This window comes from Haliotis rubra, unplaced genomic scaffold (assembly GCF_003918875.1).
Source record: "Haliotis rubra isolate DU_JTF1 unplaced genomic scaffold, ASM391887v1 Scf775, whole genome shotgun sequence".
Classification (NCBI taxonomy): Eukaryota; Metazoa; Mollusca; class Gastropoda; order Lepetellida; family Haliotidae; genus Haliotis; species Haliotis rubra.
The window spans coordinates 416,995-437,700 of record NW_025767496.1 but is presented as its reverse complement, the minus strand read 5'-3'; the positions used below and the strand labels follow the sequence as shown (position 1 = coordinate 437,700).

The 20,706-nt window shown below is 38.2% G+C and overlaps 2 protein-coding genes across 2 annotated transcripts; both read right to left on the bottom strand.

The window, feature by feature from the left end:
• Positions 1-12,807: 12,807 nt before the first annotated feature.
• LOC124260775 (N-acetyllactosaminide beta-1,6-N-acetylglucosaminyl-transferase-like) lies at positions 12,808-15,798 on the bottom strand. The gene is made up of 3 exons (XM_046695093.1): positions 15,638-15,798; positions 14,666-14,898; positions 12,808-13,273 (listed from the first exon to the last, which is right to left on the bottom strand). The coding sequence occupies exons 1-3, from the start codon at positions 15,796-15,798 to the stop codon at positions 12,951-12,953; spliced, it is 717 nt and encodes a 238-aa protein (XP_046551049.1). The 3' UTR covers positions 12,808-12,950.
• A 1,586-nt stretch (positions 15,799-17,384) lies between these two features.
• On the bottom strand, positions 17,385-18,067 carry LOC124260774 (beta-1,3-galactosyl-O-glycosyl-glycoprotein beta-1,6-N-acetylglucosaminyltransferase 3-like). Its single transcript, XM_046695092.1, has one exon. It carries the CDS (start codon positions 18,063-18,065, stop codon positions 17,385-17,387), a length of 681 nt encoding a protein of 226 aa, XP_046551048.1. The 5' UTR covers positions 18,066-18,067.
• Positions 18,068-20,706: the final 2,639 nt, after the last annotated feature.

Genomic DNA, 20,706 nt, shown 5'->3' with positions numbered 1-20,706 from the left:
GAAGAATTACATCAAATCTGGCTTAAATATGTTTCAATGTACAATCCAGTTACATGACAAAATCAACTGAGGATTTTGTAATTTATTCTGTTCCCGGACTGAATAATGCCTGACCGCGGTGTTACCAAAACATTGCCTTTGTTTTTTTCAATTTCTTTGGATGTTGAAATAATGTTTATTTGTTATGATACTAGTAATCACTTTCAGCATTATCTCATTAGTAAATATATTATTTAAAATAACCCAACCATATCTTAAAGCAGGAAACTAACTAAGTTAATACCAAGTGATTGTTCTTCCATGATATGTATATAGTGTTTGTTTGCCTAGTTCTGCCTTAAAATCATATCAATCTGATGTGTCAATCAATTAAATAATCATTAATAAATTGGTTTGATTGTTATTTATTCGATTACCTTTCCACGTTTACTAAAGGACACAAGATTCTTAAAACATACATTGCTATCATTTCCAGTGAATTAATTAAATGATAGTTGTGTTATTACATTAATAATGTATCAATATACCTCCCCTACCTGTAATTAATTTATGTTGTAAAAAAATCAAAACAAATAATGTTCTGATAGTTAAGAAATGCACCACTTTTATTTACACTGTTCAATATTCCAGTAAGTCACTATTCAATATACCAATATCTTCACTTCTCATCTAATCACCCACTACAAGTCAAGAGAGGTATAATCGCCACCCTAGTCAGAAGAGCAAAGAACATCAGCTCCACAACCCAAGCCCTTCGCCCCTAAACCTACGAATCAAGGAACATCAGACATCTGTAAAGAAAAAAGACTCCAAATCAGCCATTTCGACCACACCGAAGCCCACCCGAACCATACCATACTTTGGAACAACATCAGCATCCTAGAAGTCAACCGGTCAGATTACAAGATAAGAAACTCTTAGAGGCAATCAACATCAAACGACTCAACCCGGCAATCAACAGAGATCAAGGTTATTACATCCCCACAGCTTACGATCAACTAATCAAGCCTAATCAAGAATAACCCACCCTTTGTCTACTGGCTTCAATCATTCCTATCACAACAAGACTCATGTCAACACACCGTACATCAACCTCTTCTATTGTATAAACCAATACCCGCCATGTATATATTTCTCCTTGTGCAAATGTTGTGTATCATTTGCTTGATAACGGTGTTAGGATCTACACCGAACGTCGCAACTACTACTGCAACAAAGAAGTTGTCTATCCATAAAAAGTGTTCCACTTCATCATACCAGCTTCTAAATGCCTCTTCAGGAAAAAAGTCACTATTCCACTCTCGTCATTTTCCTCTTCGATTCACATGGAGTAAGGTAATTCAATATAAGGTCCCATCTCTTCACAGAAATTTTGAAATACTTAATGCATGGTGTTATGGGCACTAATATGATTATTTATTGCGTGATAGGCAACTGCTGACATTGACAATATTTCCGTTTGAATAAAATATATAATTCCTAGAATAATTTGCACTTATAACAGAGGGACCTTCAGATTACGATTTTGAAACTTTAAAAATGTGTGACAAATTAAAGAATATCTAAGAGCAAAGGAAACGATATCCACCAATTGTTCTATAATGTAACAGTACTTACTATGTCGTTCATCGCCAATTCCAAGTAAAACTATAGCATATGTTGTGAAATAGCTAGCATGAAAACCTTTGCGAGACAGTGTGTCCTATGTGACAAGTATTTACAAAACTGTGCAAAACATGTACTCCTAAACTGTGCAACACTCAATGCCCACTATTGGCTATTTACGTTAAGCAAAACCAATTTTGTAGTGTTTATAACACTTGCAGAGTCTTAATCTGCTATTTGTTGTCATCTATTGATAATGATTCTGCACATGTACAAGGGTGTGGAACTTCGTGCAAATTCTCACCTTCGAGCAGACGTAGGTTTCGTGAACGATGGTACCGACATTTATTATTAGCTGATCGTGAGGCCTATCGCACTCCTTGATCCGCCTCAAATATTTTGTCTTGACCGTAAAGGTACATATTAAATGGCAGCAATACGTAATAGATATCGCGAGAGAGAATGGCATAAAATTTCGAAGCAAATCGCTTCGGAGGTATCGTTTGGCCCCGGAAGTAAGCTGACAAATCCACAAAGCGCGCCCGGTCTGCTCAGATTCAGATTCTTTATTCTCCATAGGACCACCAAAGGTGGTATAAGAGTGAATTACAAGGTATAATAATACAGTATGATGTGCAAGATGGCAGTACATATAATGGGTACAACAAACATGATAGTGAGAGGTTATGACACTCGTGTTGCAATAATATGTATAAATGTTGCAAGGGATTTCAGTTCCTTTCTTTTACTGGATGAAAAGAGTAATTTGAAAGAATGGAGGCTGGCATTTTTGGTATATCTATTTGGTATAAGATTTTTTCTATAACTTTCAAGTGATGTACATCGAAAAATGTAATGAAATTCGTCTGCTATGGCTGATGAATTACAAAGGTTGCAGGTTGTATTTTCTTTTGGTGTATTGGTCCAGCGACCTTTTTCAATTGGTAGTTTATGATTTGTAGTTCTAAATTTAAGTAAGGGATAAGAGATAGATTTTGGTAGATAAAGGTAATTTTCAAATTTAGGTAATTTCTTGTAATATTTATAATAAAAGCCTTTTGAACTGTTAGTAACTGAACTGTTCGATGATTGAAAAAAACTGATCACTGAGAATCGTGTCGATCATACTAACCAATCACTGTCCGTCATATAAGCTTGGCATCAGTAATACATATGAAAGACAGTTGTTTAATATTGATTCAATGTGGCTAACCCAAGGAGATTGATAGTTGGAAGATACATCTGATGTGATAAAAGTTAAAAGGTCACAGCGATAGTTTTTCCGTTCCTGAACGCCAGTAGCTTATCTTTGTGTTAGCTATCGGAATTGTTAATGGTTTTCTGCCTAGCTCGCCATACACCATAAAGTTAGGTGTAGACATTTTAAGACCAGATGCCAACTTCAAAAACTTCAGATGTACCTTTTCAAGAATATTTATATTTGAGTTTGAATTCCCCCAAATTTCTGCACCATACAAAAGAATTGGGAGTATCATTACATCGAAGGCTTTAATCGTACAGTCAAGTGGTAGATCAAGGTTACGAGCATTTCTTAAAGGTATATACATACATTTTGTGGCATTCACAGCTAATGATTTCAAACCGAAGGTAAATTTTCTATTAAAGGGCCCGTAAGTCTCGCAAGGCGCTACTTCCGCTACTAGATTTCCGGTGACAAGCAAATATGCAAGAACCAGTTGTGGTGCCAAATTGCGCGACCCCTAATATGACCTTACTAGACCGGACCAAGTGTACTACCATGCTTGGCTGTCACAGCTGGTGACAGTCGTAATAATTGGATCATTTAGGGACGATAAGATCAAAAAATTATTATTCCTTCAAGGATTATCGGTTCCTTACTGACAACCGACAACCATGAGTCAATTCGAAAACATATGAGTACCTTTCTTTAGCTATAATATATTTTTGACAACCAGTGCAGTTCTATCGCTTAACGTGTTTCTTTTCAGTATCGCGGACAGTGTTTGTCACAAAACTGTATTTCGGGAATCAATGACATGGTTAACGTAAAATGCATTTGAGTAATCTGTATTTATATTGAATTAATAAAACTATTAATTAATATACTGCTATTCATAAAACAGCCATGTGTTACCAACTTTATCAAGTTGATGTTCTATTCATATTTGGCCACATTGACTGTCATTTCCCTTATGTTATTCCAAATTAGAATATTTTTGTTTGTTTAATTTGTTATTTATTTTCTAAATACATTTGTTATGCTGCAGCAATATTTTGTAACTATTCCAAATTAAAAACTATTTTTTACATATTCAATATATTTATATTTGTTAGGATCAAATAGTTTCTAACAAATATCAATATTGATATGTAAAAAATAGTTTTTAAATTTGGAATAGTTACAAAATATTCAATAGAGACAATTGGCTTTATGCAATGTAAAATGCATGTGTATAAATACTTGAGGTACTTATATAAATACTTTATGAACTAGTTGGTAGGCTTATTAATTTTACTCTCTTCCAAGTCCAAGGGATGACTGTATGCAAGTTCAGGTGACAGAATGACTCAAAGATACAAGAAATAAATTGTTTGTTGTTTTGCAAATTCGAAAGAAAATGCATTATAAATTTTACTTTGGATAGATGACAGGGATCTGCATGTGTCAAATTGTTTCTTTGCCATGCTGTAAATATACTGATAATGATATATTGAATACAGGGATTGGGATGGACACCTTCGACAATTTCAGGATTATTAGCCATTTTCTGAATTTAGAATGGGCCACTGCCCTTGTATCAATAGTAAACTTCAAAATTTTAATGGGGCATGTTTATTCTAATGTGCAAAATGGCCCCTGTCTTTCCCAATGCCTGGAATAAATAGCAGTTCTTGTAACATTATAATTTTCCCATTTATGGTGAAACTTTCCCATTTATGGTGACGTTTTTATTCACACAAGAAGTCATAGTGTCACAAATCAATCAACAGCTCGACAAAATAACTTTGATGGCATGGTTACAATTATTTCGGTTACTACTCAGATATTCAACTGACTGACTGACTGACTGAGTTTAGTTTTACGCCGCTTTTAGCAATATTCCAGCAATATCACGGCGGGGGACACCAGAGATGGGCTTAACACATTGTGCCCATGTGGGGAATCGAACCCGGGTCTTCGGCGTGACGAGCCAACGCTTTAACCACTAGGCTACCCCACCGCCCTCAGATATTCAAAACAAAAATGTAAAAACCCTCAGCCATATGAATATTCATCATGAAACAATTATTTATCAAATTATGTAAACATTATTTTAGAGGTGATATATAAAAACTGGTTGTTTGACAATATTTAACACACTTTGTACTAGATGTCTTGGAGTGAGTGAACTATGTAACATGATTTAAAGTACATGAGTGTTACTCAGTTCTTGGTTATGCAGGGGTGAGGTTCTGCTATGCTGTAAGCAAAATATGAAGCAGCACACAGCAAAATTGGCAAAATATGGAGAAATCACTCAAAGACATTTCCTGTATTGTAAAATATACTGATCAATACATGGGGAAACTAAATGTGCATATATACTATGTCATGACTGTAGATTCTGCAGACACTGGCTGATAGCAGCATGAGTATGATTACTTGTCATGTAATACAGTGTTTTTCACCCATTTTTAGTAACTTATATATTCCAAATATTCTGCCAATGAGGCCAAGGTTGGTAACTGGCATTCCATATTTTCCACTATACAGTTAGACCAATATGTTGTAAAATAATGGAAAAGAATAATGTGTACTGGTTATTGTGCTATGAACCAGTGTTGTACTCTTACAGCAAATAAAAACAAAGAATTTCATATTTCAACGAAATTCCATGTCATGTAGAATCACATGCCTATGCCATTGACTAAAGTTTAATTTTTTAATTGGTAAGCATGTTTTTTTCATGGAAACTGGAGTAGTAGGGTAACCTAGTGGTTAAACTGTTGACACTTGTCACACTGAAGGCCCGGGTTTGATTCCCCACATGTGTGCAAAGCGTGAAGCCCATTGCTGCTCTCCCCAGCATGATGTTGCTGGAATATTGCTAAAAGCGGCGTAAAACCCAACTCTCTCACTTTGAAACCGTTGCTATATACACTGAAAATCTAATCTCCTACATCCATCGTTGTATATTTACTGTCAATCAATATCATGGCTAAAAGCAGAAATCTTCCAAACCATTCAATTTGTGCTTGCTTTATCCACACTTAAAACAATAAACAAGTTTTAGATCTATTCTGCAAGAAGTTTTATTCCAAAGACATAATTACTGATAACATATCAAACATTCTTTGCATTTCCCAGATGCTAAACCTGAAAAATACTGTAACAGTATCATCTGGAATACAAATGTTCTTTCATGGTCACTCATCTAAATTCTCACTGAATTATCTGAGAGTCCCAAGATGTCACAAGACTTTCCACAACACTTTGCTGGTTACAAGCATTTCCTGTTCCAGCAAGTGTCCAAAGGATGATGTGTAGGGCTTTAATATGTTTTATAACTGTATATACAACACTTCAATGACTTGCTGTTTCTTCATTTGCAATGTATATTGCTTGACCACCAGATGTTAAAAGAAATCTAAAGGTCTGTTTCAGTTTGTGTTGCTCTTGATGTCAATGGTAATTGTGGTGATAAAGAAATCTGTTTCCTTTTGTGTTCTTAAAGATGTGCTCTTGAACTGAAAAAAATACATCAAAGGACCAAATATGATATACTGATAAAATGAAATTCCTAATTTGACATCAAGATATTATTGATAAATTAAGCATGTGGATGTTATGTTTAACTGAACATGCTGCACCATAACCAAATGCTAAATGGAGTTGTAATTATATATTAATCAAGCTCATATTACAGAATACCTTTGTGAGAGACACCTATTCAGAGCTATTGGTATCAATCAAAGTGTGGATATAATCATCATTGTTTACGCACTATTAAATTATTATTTAATTCATTACATTTATTTTTTTAGAATTAAACCTGGATTTTCTTTGCACATTAAGTTATCTTCTGGATAATTCCAACTGCAAGATACTTTATTTATTAACAGAGTTTTTTGGGTACACATGCATTATACCGGATACCTGCCTTACACTGTAAGATATCAAATGCAATCAAACGATTCACCAATCTGCACACATGTCAACTTGGTAAGAGTTCCTCACGTTCCCCCATCCCAAATAATATGTATAAATATTCTAGAATTATAAACGAAACTTAACAAAACAATTACTAGAGAACACACAAAATGATTAAAAGTCCAAAATTTAAGTTAGGGCTAGGTTTAGGGTTAGGTTTAGAGTTGGGGGAACGGAAGGAACTCTTTCCGTCAACTCCACCCTTACTGTGCGTGCCATGCTTAAACAATACCAGCCTTTAAATGAAAACAAAGAAATCCATGTAACAAACTTACCTCGAGTAATGAATGGGCCAGCCTGAAGACGACGCTGTGACAACTCTGCATCTGTTTGGCAAATATTCACGTGCTATTCATGCAATATTGTCTTAGTGCTTTAGCAGTCCATAGTCTGTTACATGGTAAAGGTTTCTGATTCACACAGCCAGTGTGGAATATGATTATCCACGGCATACCCCATGTAACAGTGTTAATGCCATTGCCGAAAAACGTTGTTTGTCACCGGAAGTACTAAACAACGTAATCTCTCGCGAAGTGCCGTGATCTACTTACGGGCCCTATTGTGAATCCATTTACTGAGTCAATGATGAAGTCATTTTCGATTTGGTCTAATCCTGCAGCTTCGTTTAAGTTTTTTAACTGCTTTTATCAGTTCTTCTAGGGTGAAATCCTTATTAAGTATATCATTATCAACTTCGGATTTGGGATTACTATGTTCAACATCATCAGAATGTCGGTTCGAATTTAAGTGTTTATAGAATGAATGGAATTCGTCAAGGCTTGGTGTATTTTCATTGCTGGTATTTGTTCGTTTTTTGTTGAGAGGGCGCCAAAATTCTTTAGGCGCTTTGAATTGTTGTTCTCTTAACATCTTGCAAACATTTTCTTTGTGTTTTCGTAAATGCTTTTTCATACACGTTTTATATTCTTTACTAGCATGCTGTAAGTACGAATGATTTAAGAAACCTTTATTTTCTTCGGAAACGCTTTCTAGCTTTAGAATAACATTTCCTTCTTTTCCAAACCACGGTTTATTAGCTAATACCTGTTTTGATAAGCCACGTTTCACGGACTTTACTCCAAATGTTACACGCGCGGCTTCAACGAGAGTACTAGTCAGTCTTGTTGCTGTTTCGGTTATGACATCAGCAGGATTTGCTCTCCCGGATAACGCTTCTGATATGAGTATCATAAGTTCTCCCATCAGGTCTGCATCAATATGTGTACAATACTCTTTGGCTTTAACTCGATCATAACGGCGTGGCTTTTTATTCGGGGGCATGTCAGGTTCCTGTGCAGTTTTATTTTGTCGTTTGGTATTGCTTGCAAATGAAAATAAAAGTGAACTATGAACGTCGGAGTAAAGCGAAGAGAAAAGTTCGACCTTCATATTTTGTAACAGCTGTAAACATTTCGGGGACGCGAGAAGATAGTCAATTGTACTTTGGTCTCTGCAAGTGTAATCTCCGGCCGACGCCTCATCTCCGAGTCGACCATTACAGATGAAAAAATTGAAATACTGACAAAGTTCTATTAGGAATTTACCATAATTATTTAGTCGCTTATCTTTTGTTGTACGTACACGGGGATATTTAGATCGGTTAGATTAGTTTCGGGATCATATTCACGCGTCATGTCGTCAAGATTCAAGTCTAATGCATTGAGGATGTTTACATCCAGTTTAGAGTAATCAATCAGGGACCCTGTCCTGGCATTACAGTCTCCTACAACCGACACCAGTTCTGTCTCTGATAACATGTACAGGAGCGATCTTTCTCACTCCACAAACATATCTGCAGAAGCATACCTTGACCCGGCGGTAGGTATACAACACCGATTATCATATCTTGGCTGACATTAAGGAGTTCTCCAGATATTCTAAACCAGATGGCATACTCAATATGATACTCTTCAATAGGTGAAACGTATGAGGAGTACTTATTCATTATCGCTAGACCCAGGCCACCGGAACGTCTAAGTCCAGATTGTTTATGTTTTAGAAACAAACTATAGCCTTCTATGCATATATCATCAAAGTTGTCAGTTTTAGTTTCTTGCAAACATATGACATCAAACCTATTTATGAAATCTATAAACTGATTACCCAAAATTGACGCATGCCCCAGTTTTGATCGACAGACTGGATCGGTCTATCGTCAGAAATCAATAAAATATTCTTAACTTGGCAACATGAGAAAGGTGTAATGGGAAAGGTTAAGTGGTGAGTAAAGAGAAGTGTATATACAAGTGTAAAGGAATATATGTAAGCAAAGGGGTAAATACAAGTGTAAAGGAATATATGTAAGCAGAAGAGTAAATACAAGTGTAAAGGAATATGTAAGGAGAAGTGTAAAGGCAAGTGTAAAGGAATATGTAAAGGAAGGTGTAAATACAAGTGTAAAGGAATATGTAAGGGAAGATGGATATACAAGTGTACAGGAATATGTGAAGAGAAGTGTAAATGCAAGTGTAAAGGAGTATGTAAAGGGAAATGTAAATGAAGTGTAAAGGAATATGTAATTAAGATATAAAGGGAAGTGTAACTACAAGTGTAAAGGAATATGTAAGGGAAGATGGATATACAAGTGTACAGGAATATGTGAAGAGAAGTGTAAATGCAAGTGTAAAGGAGTATGTAAAGGGAAGTGTTTATACAAGTGCAAAGGAGTAGGTAAAGGGAGGTGTTTATACAAGTGTAAAGGAGTATGTAAAGGGAAATGTAAATGCAAGTGTAAAGGAATATGTAATTAATATATAAAGGGAAGTGTAAATACAAGTGTAAAGGAATATGTAAGGAGAAGTGTAAATACAAGTGTAAAGGAATATGTAAAGGGAAGTGTAAATACAAGTGTTAAGGAATATGTAAAGGGAAGTGTAAATACAAGTGTAAAGGAATATGTAAAGAGAAGTGTAAATACAAGTGTAAAGGAATATGTAAAGAGAAGTGTAAATACAAGTGTAAAGGAATATGTAAAGGGAAGTGTAAATACAAGTGTAAAGGAATATGTCAAGAGAAGTGTAAATACAAGTGTAAAGGAGTATGTAAAGGGAAGTGTAAATACAAGTGTAAAGGAATATGTAAGGAGAAGTGTATATACAAGTGTAAAGAAATATGTAAAGGGAAGTGTATATACAAGTGTAAAGGAATATGTAAAGGGAAGTGTAAATACAAGTACAAAGGATTATGTAAAGGGAAGTGTAAATACAAGTGTAAAGGAGTACGTAAAGGGAAGTGTATATACAACTGTAAAGGAGTATGTAAAGAGAAGTGTAAATACAAGTGTAAAGGAGTACGTAAAGGGAAGTGTAAATACAAGTGTAAAGGAATATGTAAGGAGAAGTGTATATACAAGTGTAAAAGAGTACGAAAGGGGAAGTGTAAATACAAGTGTAAAGGAGTATGTAAGGAGAAGTGTAAATACAAGTGTAAAGGAGTATGTAAAGGGAAGTGTAAATACATGTGTAAAGAAGTATGTCATGGGAAGTGTATATACAAGTGTAAAGGAGCATGTAAAGGGAAGTGTAAATACAAGTGTAAAGGAATATGTAAGGATAGTGTATATACAAGTGTAAAGGAATACGAAAGGGGAAGTGTAAATACAAGTGTAAAGGAGTATGTAAAGAGAAGTGTAAATACAAGTGTAAAGGAGTATGTAAAGGGAAGTGTAAATACATGTGTAAAGGAGTATGTCATGGGAAGTGTATATACAAGTGTAAAGGAGCATGTAAAGGGGAGTGTAAATACAAGTGTAAAGGAGTACGTAAAGGGAAGTGTAAAGGAATATGTAAAGGGAAGTGTAAATACAAGTGTAAAGGAGTATGTAAAGTGAAGTGTAAATACAAGTGTAAAGGAACATATAAGGAATGTGTAGTATCTGACAAACATGTCTTCTTTGCCCATCATCCTATCGAGTCTATCAACAATGAAAACCACAAACTGGTAAAGACTTTTGCTCAGAGATACATATTCCCTCAGACAAAAGGAAAGAATCCCATTTTACTGAGGATATGCTGATGCACGCTGTCCACGTATTGGTAGTAACAAGAGACATGATTTGTGATATGGTATGAACTCGTCGAGCAGAATGAGACATTTTACAAACGCTTCTACATATAGTGTCACCCTAAACCTATGACAATGACAAGGCGTATACTATTCGGTGGTCAGTATGGTGTGAATGTGACTTCATTTGCGTCAGGATAATTTCTCAACCGTTCCAGGTGGTTATAGCTTCGTGGATCAGCTCTAAAGAACTTTGAGACCACATGGTCGTCTTGCGATTGGTGGTGTAAAGAGTTATCCCTCTTGAGTGAATCTTCCAGGTATCATTTTCCAGTTGTGAAGTTTGTTTCTGTCCTTACAGGCCTTGACTTCTTGACTTTGTATTCTCTGTCAGCGATGTGCCCTATAAACCGAAAGATAGTTCGGGGTGGGTGGCGGTTGAAGCATTCACTCGTCACCCAAAGACCCGGGTTCGATTCCCCACATGATTACAATGGGTGAAACCCATTTCTGGTGCCCCCTGTCGTGATATTGTTGTAATATTGCTCGAGGCGGCATAAAACATAACTCACTCTTGAGGCCGGAACAAAATTCACCTTGTATTCTTGTCCACACCTCAAATCCCTTTCAGAAGGCGGATTAGACAAGTAAATAAGACAAGTAAACTTGAGCAGAGGTCGCGTCTGTTCTTCGGTGTGTGTGTCATATAGAGTATTGTTCAATAGGTCAGCCTGACATGTAACTCTCCATATGGATCCACTTATACCATACCAGGAAACACAGTACATAATTACCACGTGTTTGCGGTGTAACCTCATGCTGTTGTCGCTGCATTACACCACATGATGCAAAGGTCGCCGTCAGTGTGGCTGAATCATTGTAAATTTGCGTCGTGCTGTGTGAGCTATTTACAAACAACACTGAGAAATCATTTGACAAACAAGATAATTTATTCCAAAGAGATAACATCTTCAGTTTCTGGATAAGATGACAATGAGTGACCTTTTACTCTAAGCAACACCTTGAGCTTGGAAAAAGCTGGATGTTCCTGGAAAGAGTCAGTTCATAAATTCTATAAAAACACACACGCACGCACGCACGCACACACACACACCACACACACGGAAGACACGAAAGTATGTACTTGACCGACAACGTCCTTGTGAATAACCTACTCACTCACTGAAAAGGCCCAATTCTGATTGCTCAGTTGACAGTCCCCAAAAGTTACCATTAAAAGAGGATTAGAGTGATCCCTACTCGCCCCAGCCACAGAAACACATTATTTGAAATTATGCCGCTGTTTGAAGGACGCCCAACTCCTGAATACTATGATTGATGCAATTCTACTCTTCAGGTAGACCCAATTCGGAAACAAAGTAATGATGAATGATGGTAGTTCACTGTTTGAAACATGTTCAATCATAAACTATACCTCTACCGCGATGGGTATCCAAATATTTGAAACCAACAAAATCGTGAAATACTATTGATGCTAAAATACAGTTAGAATGGCACCCATTCTGGACAACAATACCATGACTCACCCTGTTTTACTGAGTAAAACACATCCTATCCTGAAATTCCACGCTTACCTACAGTTTCGGGCTGGAGTTTTTCAAATTCAAAGACTTGTTATACCCAACATATACAAATTATGAAGTAATATTATACTATACATATTAATTCTGTCATGTTTAAGAGGAAGCCTGTTGAATAGGAACAGATAGTTGTTAGACATCCGGAGCTGTCTATCGGAGGTACAGTGGAGACGAAGGATTGCAATCTGTGGTGCAGAGTTTCGTCCCTTCATCATGCCTTGTTCCAGTTCGAGTCCCAGGTGCAACATAAACTTAAGCCTTGGTTTGCAACCACCTTACACTCATGGTTCACATAACTACAAAGAGTCTTACACCTTCGTCAAGTTGGGTCGTCTTCTTACATTAATATGACGCCGTTCTAAACGTCTCCATTTCGACATCGCAACAGTAAAATTTCATTAAAACCTCATCAACACATATTTGCTCCGTGATACTGGAATTACGTTGGTCAGATTCACGGATATCCATTCAAATTCAAAAGCAATGACCACGAGATACATATGAAGTACCCCAATCAGCACCATGTTGGAATGTAAAAGGCTGTAGTGACACCGGGAGTCTAGCCAGTGTTACGTGAGTGGGATCTTGTTTTTAACGAACCCTAGTGTTTTGTAATACGAGTCATCAAACGTAGATTCTCCTCTACGCTCACGTAGAGTCCGGCTCAAGTACCACTCATCCATGCACTGGAGGGCCGCTGGCTGGAAGTCCAGATGAAACTTGTTGGCAAACAATTCTTTCCTCTCTGGGAACTTGGCCAGATCTCCCACCCCGAAGATACAAATATGTCGGACATATTTACCCTGGCAATCTCCACCAAATAACTTCCCTCCCTGCCACACCTTGTATCGGGCCAAGAAGGGTTTATTGACTGGATCTGTTTCCGGCTCACCTGACAAAGGAGATGACACAATGTACAAGGTATATAACATGGAAGGATTGAGAATGGTCAGTGTTAGAACTGGGGATAAGACAAAATGGGAAAACCCTGAATCAGCAGTTTCTAAGATGAACCAGGGCGGTCCAAAGAATAAAGGACCAGGTTAAGATTAGAGATCTCATGGATACAAACTAGGTGGGATTAGATATGAGGATCTGGGACAGAGGACAGGCCCTAAGAACAAGGACCAGGATATAACAAGGGGGCCCTTAGAACAAGGAGCCCTTAGAACAAAGAATCAGAGTAAGAGTAGGGGTCCCAAGAATGAGGCCTTTTATGCCAGTAACGAGTAGCAGGGCAGGAGAGGTCCTAAGAACTGGTACAAGGACTATTACGAAGAACGGGTACCAGGTAGGATGGTCTAGTTAAAGGGTAAGAAGCGAGGTACAAATAAGGAGGAGAGAAGCCAGGTCGAGTTAAAGGATGCGAGATCTTCAGAAGGAGGTCCAGGTTAGTAGGAGTCAGTGAGTGAGTTAAGAGTTTTAAGTTACATCGGCAATATTTCATCCATGCCGTGACAGGTTAGTAGGAGACTAAGCAAGGTCGAGTTAAAGGTAGAATGCAAATTTTCAGAAGGAGGTCCAGATTAGAAGGATAGAAAACAATATCAAGTTAAAGGGTAGGATGGGAGGTCTTTAGAAGAAGGTCCAGTAGAGGTACCAAGAACGAGTACGAGGACTGGATGAGATTGCGTGAGAACGAGGACTGGAAATATGAGGAGAGGTTATCATGACACGGCTGAGTTCCAAATTATAAACATACAAGTCTCTTTATATAACATATGTTATATTTGTGATTACACTTTCCTATTAAAGTACAACTTCTAGTACTTTTTTAGGTTGAGTCTCATGCGGGATTCGAACCCACACCCTCAGAGTCACGCACCTAATCGCCAGCACACAAAGTCAGCCGCCTAACCCGCTCAGTCACCGCGACTTCCAAAAGAATGGAAGTCGGACAACTGGTAGTCTAGACTGCGGACTTTGTGTACTCCTCTGACAGGTGTAAACTGGCCCGGCTCCCACGGACGAAAGCTATGCTTACACAATACCATTTTTTTTTCTCTTTACCGTGACCATTATGATGCTTTTGATGTTCTTGACATTCAGCGAGAGCATAAATTATGTTGCATGTTTCTTACATAGTTTCTACGAATGTTTAGGATCTATATCATTATAGTGGAACATTATTCATTTTCTTCCTACGCCTGGGATATAAAACAATGTTTGATGGTAATATTTCATTTTCAAGCTGAACAAATATAATCGTTCGGCAAAATATATTTAGTCTGGATAAAAATGTGGGTGTTGAAACGGTGACACATTTGCCGTGTGGGAAACGTACCTTGATAGGTTCCTGGTATTTTGAGGTGCGGATTATGATTTAATGTTGCAAAGAACGTCTCATCCGGAAATTTGGTTCGTTTCAACCACATGAGCAGATCATTAGCTACTGGGTCGTAAACAATGTACTCCACATACTGACGGTTAACGACCACGTGGACGGCGCCCTTTACTGGACGGATGTTGTGGGGAGGAACTCCAGCGGTGCCCCATCGAGAATTTCGATCCGGTACTCTGTTGATAAGAGCAAATGATTACGCAAAGCATAACATAGTAAACATCTATATCAGGACAGTAAGACAAGACGTCACACGTTGTTTCATTTCTACTTGCCATGATAGCTTCGTTCTGATTGCTTCTAATATAGCAACGAACCTGAATTTTCGTTTCGCAATTTTAAATATTCTTCTGTAGGTTCTATTTATCCAATAAACTGTGTCCTATTTTGTCATGTTACTGAGAGTCTTTTGATGAACAGCAACATATTAATGGGGAAAGAGGGTGAGTGTTGTTTTGATTCCGCTATATTCCAACAGTTCAGCAGTAACACGGCAGAGAACACCTGAAATAGTCTCAATGTTGTATCAATGAGGGGAATCGAAATCTTGAGTGTAACGAGCGAACGCTTTAACCACTCGGCTAACCACTAGGATAACCACTAACCCAAATCGCCCCCAACGCCAAGAAAGTTGATTCAGAGGAACAAGTATGACAAAAGATTTTACTATTATTTCAGTGCTGATAACTATGCACAATGACGTTAGGTCAAGTGCGGACATTTTTAGGATTCTGGCATGCAAGCAGAAATCAAATAAAGAAATCACATAGATATCAATAATCGAGCACAATGTCAAGATTTGCTGTACTCTCTGCCAACGGCAACAACATCCCTCCTCTTCAATGACTGTCTCAGATGTTGAATTTGGCGTTGAGGCATTGCGGTCCATTCTTGATGGAGTATTTGTTCCAATACCTCATGACTTCGTACTGGAGGATCTCTTGCGTTTTTGTGCGCTCCATAATGTCCCAAACCTGCTCTGTGGGATTGAGATCTAGTCTCCTGGAAGGCCAAGGTAGAACTGTTACCGCCTCCTGACGAAAGAAGTCACGATGTGGCCTAGCATTGTCATCCATGAAGACTGGCCTTGTGTTCAGAGGATGGTAATCGGAATGTGGTACAACAACCCTGTCTGAGATGTCAGCGATGTACCGTTGGCCATTCAGATTTTGTCTGACCGTCACAAGGTCAAAGTTAGACTCACATGAGAGGCACCCACGCACCATCAATGAACCCCCCGCCAAACGGTACTTGCTCCTGGATATTGCGTTGTGCACATGTAGTATTTCTGCCACGACGATTACAAGTTCGGCCATCAGTCAAAAACAAAACAAACTGACAAGTGGATCCTTCCCATGACGTTAAAATTCCAGTGACGTCGAGCCTGACTTGTCTTGCTGCTGTGTGCTCAATGTATAGCAATGGCCGTTGGGTCTGGGTAAACGATAGGTTCCATATCCGGTCGATGTAAGGCGATCTCGGACCGTTCTGTTGGGCAAACAGCCATGTGGCAGCCACTCTGTTTTTTAACATGCCACTTGACATGAACGGATAAAGTCTTGTGATTCTGAGAAGGACTATATCCTCCCGTGAATAACCTGAACGTTTGCGATGCTCAACGTCAATAGTAGTTTGCTGATGTTTTCTGGCCAGTCGGCTGAACGTCGATGGAGGACAACCAACATCTCTTGCAATAGCCCTCACTTACATGTCACCTTTGAGCAGTGCTCAACTGAGGAGAACTGATTTGTATATCAACAACGAAACCAATTGGTTTTCCAGGATCTCGAGCTTTGAGAACAGTTTACTAAATCTTGACATGTAACACGTATTACACGTGTAGTCCACCTTCATCCTAGCACGTGCATATCTTAAATCATTGCATGGTGCATCCGTAGGGTCCAGTTAATCGATCAAACACCATAATGATATAAATATAAATGGCAATATGGGGGGTTAAATTATGGATGTTGAGATACTTATTTCAGTGTGTTATGATCATCACGCGATACAGCAGTGATAGAAACAGGTATCCACATTCATCCCCTATATAATGAAGAACCGGATCCGATTCCCATCCTGAAAAAAGCGTGTTCATCAAAAGTTATCCAACCTGGACAAGGTTTCTGCAAGCCCGCCATACAGGGTCGGCTACGTACATAAAGCGACGAAAGTATTTCCATGGACGTAAAGAATGGGTAAGTGAGTGAGTGGTTTTACGCTGCTTTTAGTAATATTCCAGCAACATCAAGGCGGGGGACACCAGGAATAGGCTTCACACATTGTGCCCATGTGGGGAATAGAACCCGGGCCTTCGGCGTGACGAGCGAACGCCTGAACCACTAAGCTACCAACCGCCCCCATAGACATAAAGAACTACAGTTAATTCTGATTATAACGAACTGAAAGGAACTAGTAATTTTAGCTGGCATTTAATAATAATAATAATAATTGGCTTGTATAGCGCCTAGTTTCCATCACAGATGCTCAACGGCGCATTTCGACAAAATATACACCACGGATTCAGGGACAGAAACAAATCAGTTCGATATATCCGTCAGTTCGTTAAAAGCGTGTTCGGTATAGATGTAGTTTATTGGAATTGTATAAATGAGTACAAGAAGAGGTACTGTACCCAACAGTGGAACATGTAAACATTTCCTCACCTTTCTACGGTTCCTTCAATGTCATTGGCGCCATCGTACGCTTTGAGAATCTGGACGAGCTCCATGTTGGTCTTGAGGGGAAACTCCTGTCCTGTGAGATTAATCAGATAACGCCACTTGTGTTTTAGCAGATCCTGCATACACACCAGTTCTGGTTCCAGCACGGTGAAACTTCCCCACTTTACCACCACCGACCGGGACGACAGGAAGACGTTGGGAAGACACGTTGTAAGTGAGGTCACTGAGTTTCGGACCTCCGACGACGACTTGGCGTCAACGTGAATACAATACACGTTGTGTGGACGGTAGATCGAGCGTAGTAGGCGTTCAAACTGTTCGAAGCTTTTATACAAAAGAACTGTAAATGCTATGGGGAATTCCTCCTCGGCCTTTGAAACCTCTTGTATATACAATCTCTTGGACAGGAATTCTGTGCAGTTTGTGTTGAGAAGTGGATAATATTGCTTGATGTCATTATTTTGCGTTACACGTTTCCCTCTTGCTATTGCGTCTTTGTCACCTTCGAATATCTTGCTGCAATTGATGCTGTTATCTATCACTTTCACCTGCCTCGACGGAAGAATATCCCAGAAAAACAGTCCGTATAATGTGAACAGACAAAATGATGACGTCACTATTGTCAGAAGGAAACGTCTGAATATCCCCCCCGGACCCATCAGTGATCTGCAAGAAGTTAAAGAGACATGGATCAATGTATACTCAAGATACAACACAAGAACTAAATAGATTATTTACAAAAATTTACAAATTTTGAAAAGATGATATTTACAAAGCTTGTACATTTCTGTAAATTCAGAAAGGATTGTACCACAATTTCTTTCAATTTCTCCTTTTCCCAAGGCTCCCTCGTTTTAATATCTCTCCGATGTCAATGTCAGAGGAGTGTATAGATTTAAGTATATATTTCAAGCATCTGTTGTTCTATTTGCCATGAGTTTATGTTGTGCAAATACATAATGCTTCTTGCATGGGATATATTTACACATAAGAACTGCAGGAACAGGCCGTATTTAAATATTGTCCATTCATGCAACTGGACTCGACGCGTGGAGAAATAGCGAAACAATATTGTCTTTCAATACATTTTTAAAAGCTGGGATAATTTTTAAGTAACCGGTTTTTTATATTCGCTGTCCTCTGTGTTCTATAAATAAGTATAACTTCACTCAATCTGTATCCTTCCAGTTCTATGTTTACATTTTCTAGCTAGCATTTTCTGAACTATGATTTTAAGTGTATGTTTTCGCTGTTATCACCAAACGCGCAACTATGTCACTGTTCGAATAATAAAAATTACGTACAGCTACGTTACATGGATTAAATAAAAGTTGTACCAGACCAATGATATGTCTTAAAAGTTTACTCTTGCCGGGACGTAATCGGGCTATTGTAGTGGAATACATTCTCTATTTATCACCTGTCTCAAGGGATATGCCATTTTTGTCCTATGCAATGGGTGTATTCACGAGTAATTTTGGAAAAACTTTCAGTTTAGTCCTGTAATGTGTTCATTGGCATTCATGAACATGTTGATAGATAATTAGTTATGCTGTCCAAACACGGGTGAATTGAGGCAAATAAATAAATGAATACCTTCTTTAATAAATCACAGTGCAACTAATTAATTTGATAATTTAAACCACTTATATGACAATAGTGTGAGATGAATGTACAAATCTGCAGTCCCCGACCGGAACCGCAGGATAAAGGAAAATAACTCAAACTTCCGTACACTTCCACACACAGACGTTGAAACTGCTCGTTATCCACCACTCGTGTATCGTGTATATTTATCCTTAAATCTCTCTCCAGATGGTGCCCTATTGCTGTGTTGAGTAACATGGTGGTGTATATTCAATATAAAATCTGTCTCCAGATGGTGGACCATTGCCGTGTTGAGTAACATGGTGGTGTATATTCACTATTACATCTGTCTCCAGATGGTGCACTATTGCTGTGTTGAGTAACATGGTGGTGTATATTCAATATTACATCTGTCTCTAGATGGTGCACTATTGCTGTGTTGAGTAACATGGTGATGTATATTCAATATTACATCTGTCTCCAGATGGTGCACTATTGCCGTGTTGAGTAACATGATTGTGTATATTCAATATTACATCTGTCTCCAGATGGTGCACTATTGCTGTGTTGAGTAACATGGTGATGTATATTCAATATTTCATCTGTCTGCAGATGGTGCACTATTGCCGTGTTGAGTAACATGGTGGTGTATATTCAATATTAAATCTGTCTCTAGATGGTGCACTATTGCTGTGTTGAGTAACATGGTGGTGTATATTCACTATTACATCTGTCTCCAGATGGTGCACTATTGCTGTGTTGAGTAACATGGTGATGTAAATTAAATATTACATCTGTCTCCAGATGGTGCACTATTGCTGTGTTGAGTAACATGGGGGTGTATATTCATTATTACCTCTGTCTCCAGATGGTGCACTTTTGCTGTGTTGAGAAACATGATTGTGTATATTCACTATAACATCTGTCTCCAGATGGTGCACTATTGCTGTGTTGAGTAACATGGTGATGTAAATTAAATATTACATCTGTCTCTAGATGGTGCACTATTGCTGTGTTGAGTAACATGGGGGTGTATATTCACTATTACATCTGTCTCCAGATGGTGCACTATTGCTTTGTTGAGTAACATGGGGGTGTATATTCAATATTACATCTGTCTCTAGATGGTGCACTATTGCTGTGTTGAGTAACATGGGGGTGTATATTCACTATTACATCTGTCTCCAGATGGTGCACTATTGCTTTGTTGAGTAACATGGTGGTGTATATTCAATATTACATCTGTCTCCAGATGGTGCACTATTGCCGTGTTGAGTAACATGATTGTGTATATTCACTATAACATCTGTCTCGATATGGTGCACTATTGCTGGGTTGAGTAACATGGTGGTGTATATTCACTATTACATCTGTCTCCAGATGGTGCACTATTGCTTTGTTGAGTAACATGGGGGTGTATATTCACTATTACATCTGTCTCTAGATGGTGCACTATTGCTGTGTTGAGTAACATGGTGGTGTATATTCAATATTACATCTGTCTCCAGATGGTGCACTATTGCTGTGTTGAGTAACATGGTGATGTAAATTAAATATTACATCTGTCTCTAGATGGTGCACTATTGCTGTGTTGAGTAACATGGTGGTGTATATTCACTATTACATCTGTCCCCAGATGGTGCACTATTGCTGTGTTGAGTAACATGGTGATGTTAATTAAATATTACATCTGTCTTCAGATGGTGCACTATT

What these genes read in the sequence shown, in the direction of transcription:
- LOC124260775 (XM_046695093.1), bottom strand. Translation starts at nt 15,798, where the DNA reads ATGGATGACAATGCTAGGCCACATCGTGACTTCTTTCGTCAGGAGGCG. An exon ending in CTCCAGTACGAAGTCATGAG is followed by an intron (nt 14,899 to 15,637) that starts GTATTGGAACAA and finishes TCTTATCAACAG; the next exon opens with AGTACCGGATCGAAATTCTC. An exon ending in AATACCAGGAACCTATCAAG is followed by an intron (nt 13,274 to 14,665) that starts GTACGTTTCCCA and finishes CTCCTTTGTCAG; the next exon opens with GTGAGCCGGAAACAGATCCA.
- LOC124260774 (XM_046695092.1), bottom strand. Translation starts at nt 18,065, where the DNA reads ATGGGTCCGGGGGGGATATTCAGACGTTTCCTTCTGACAATAGTGACG.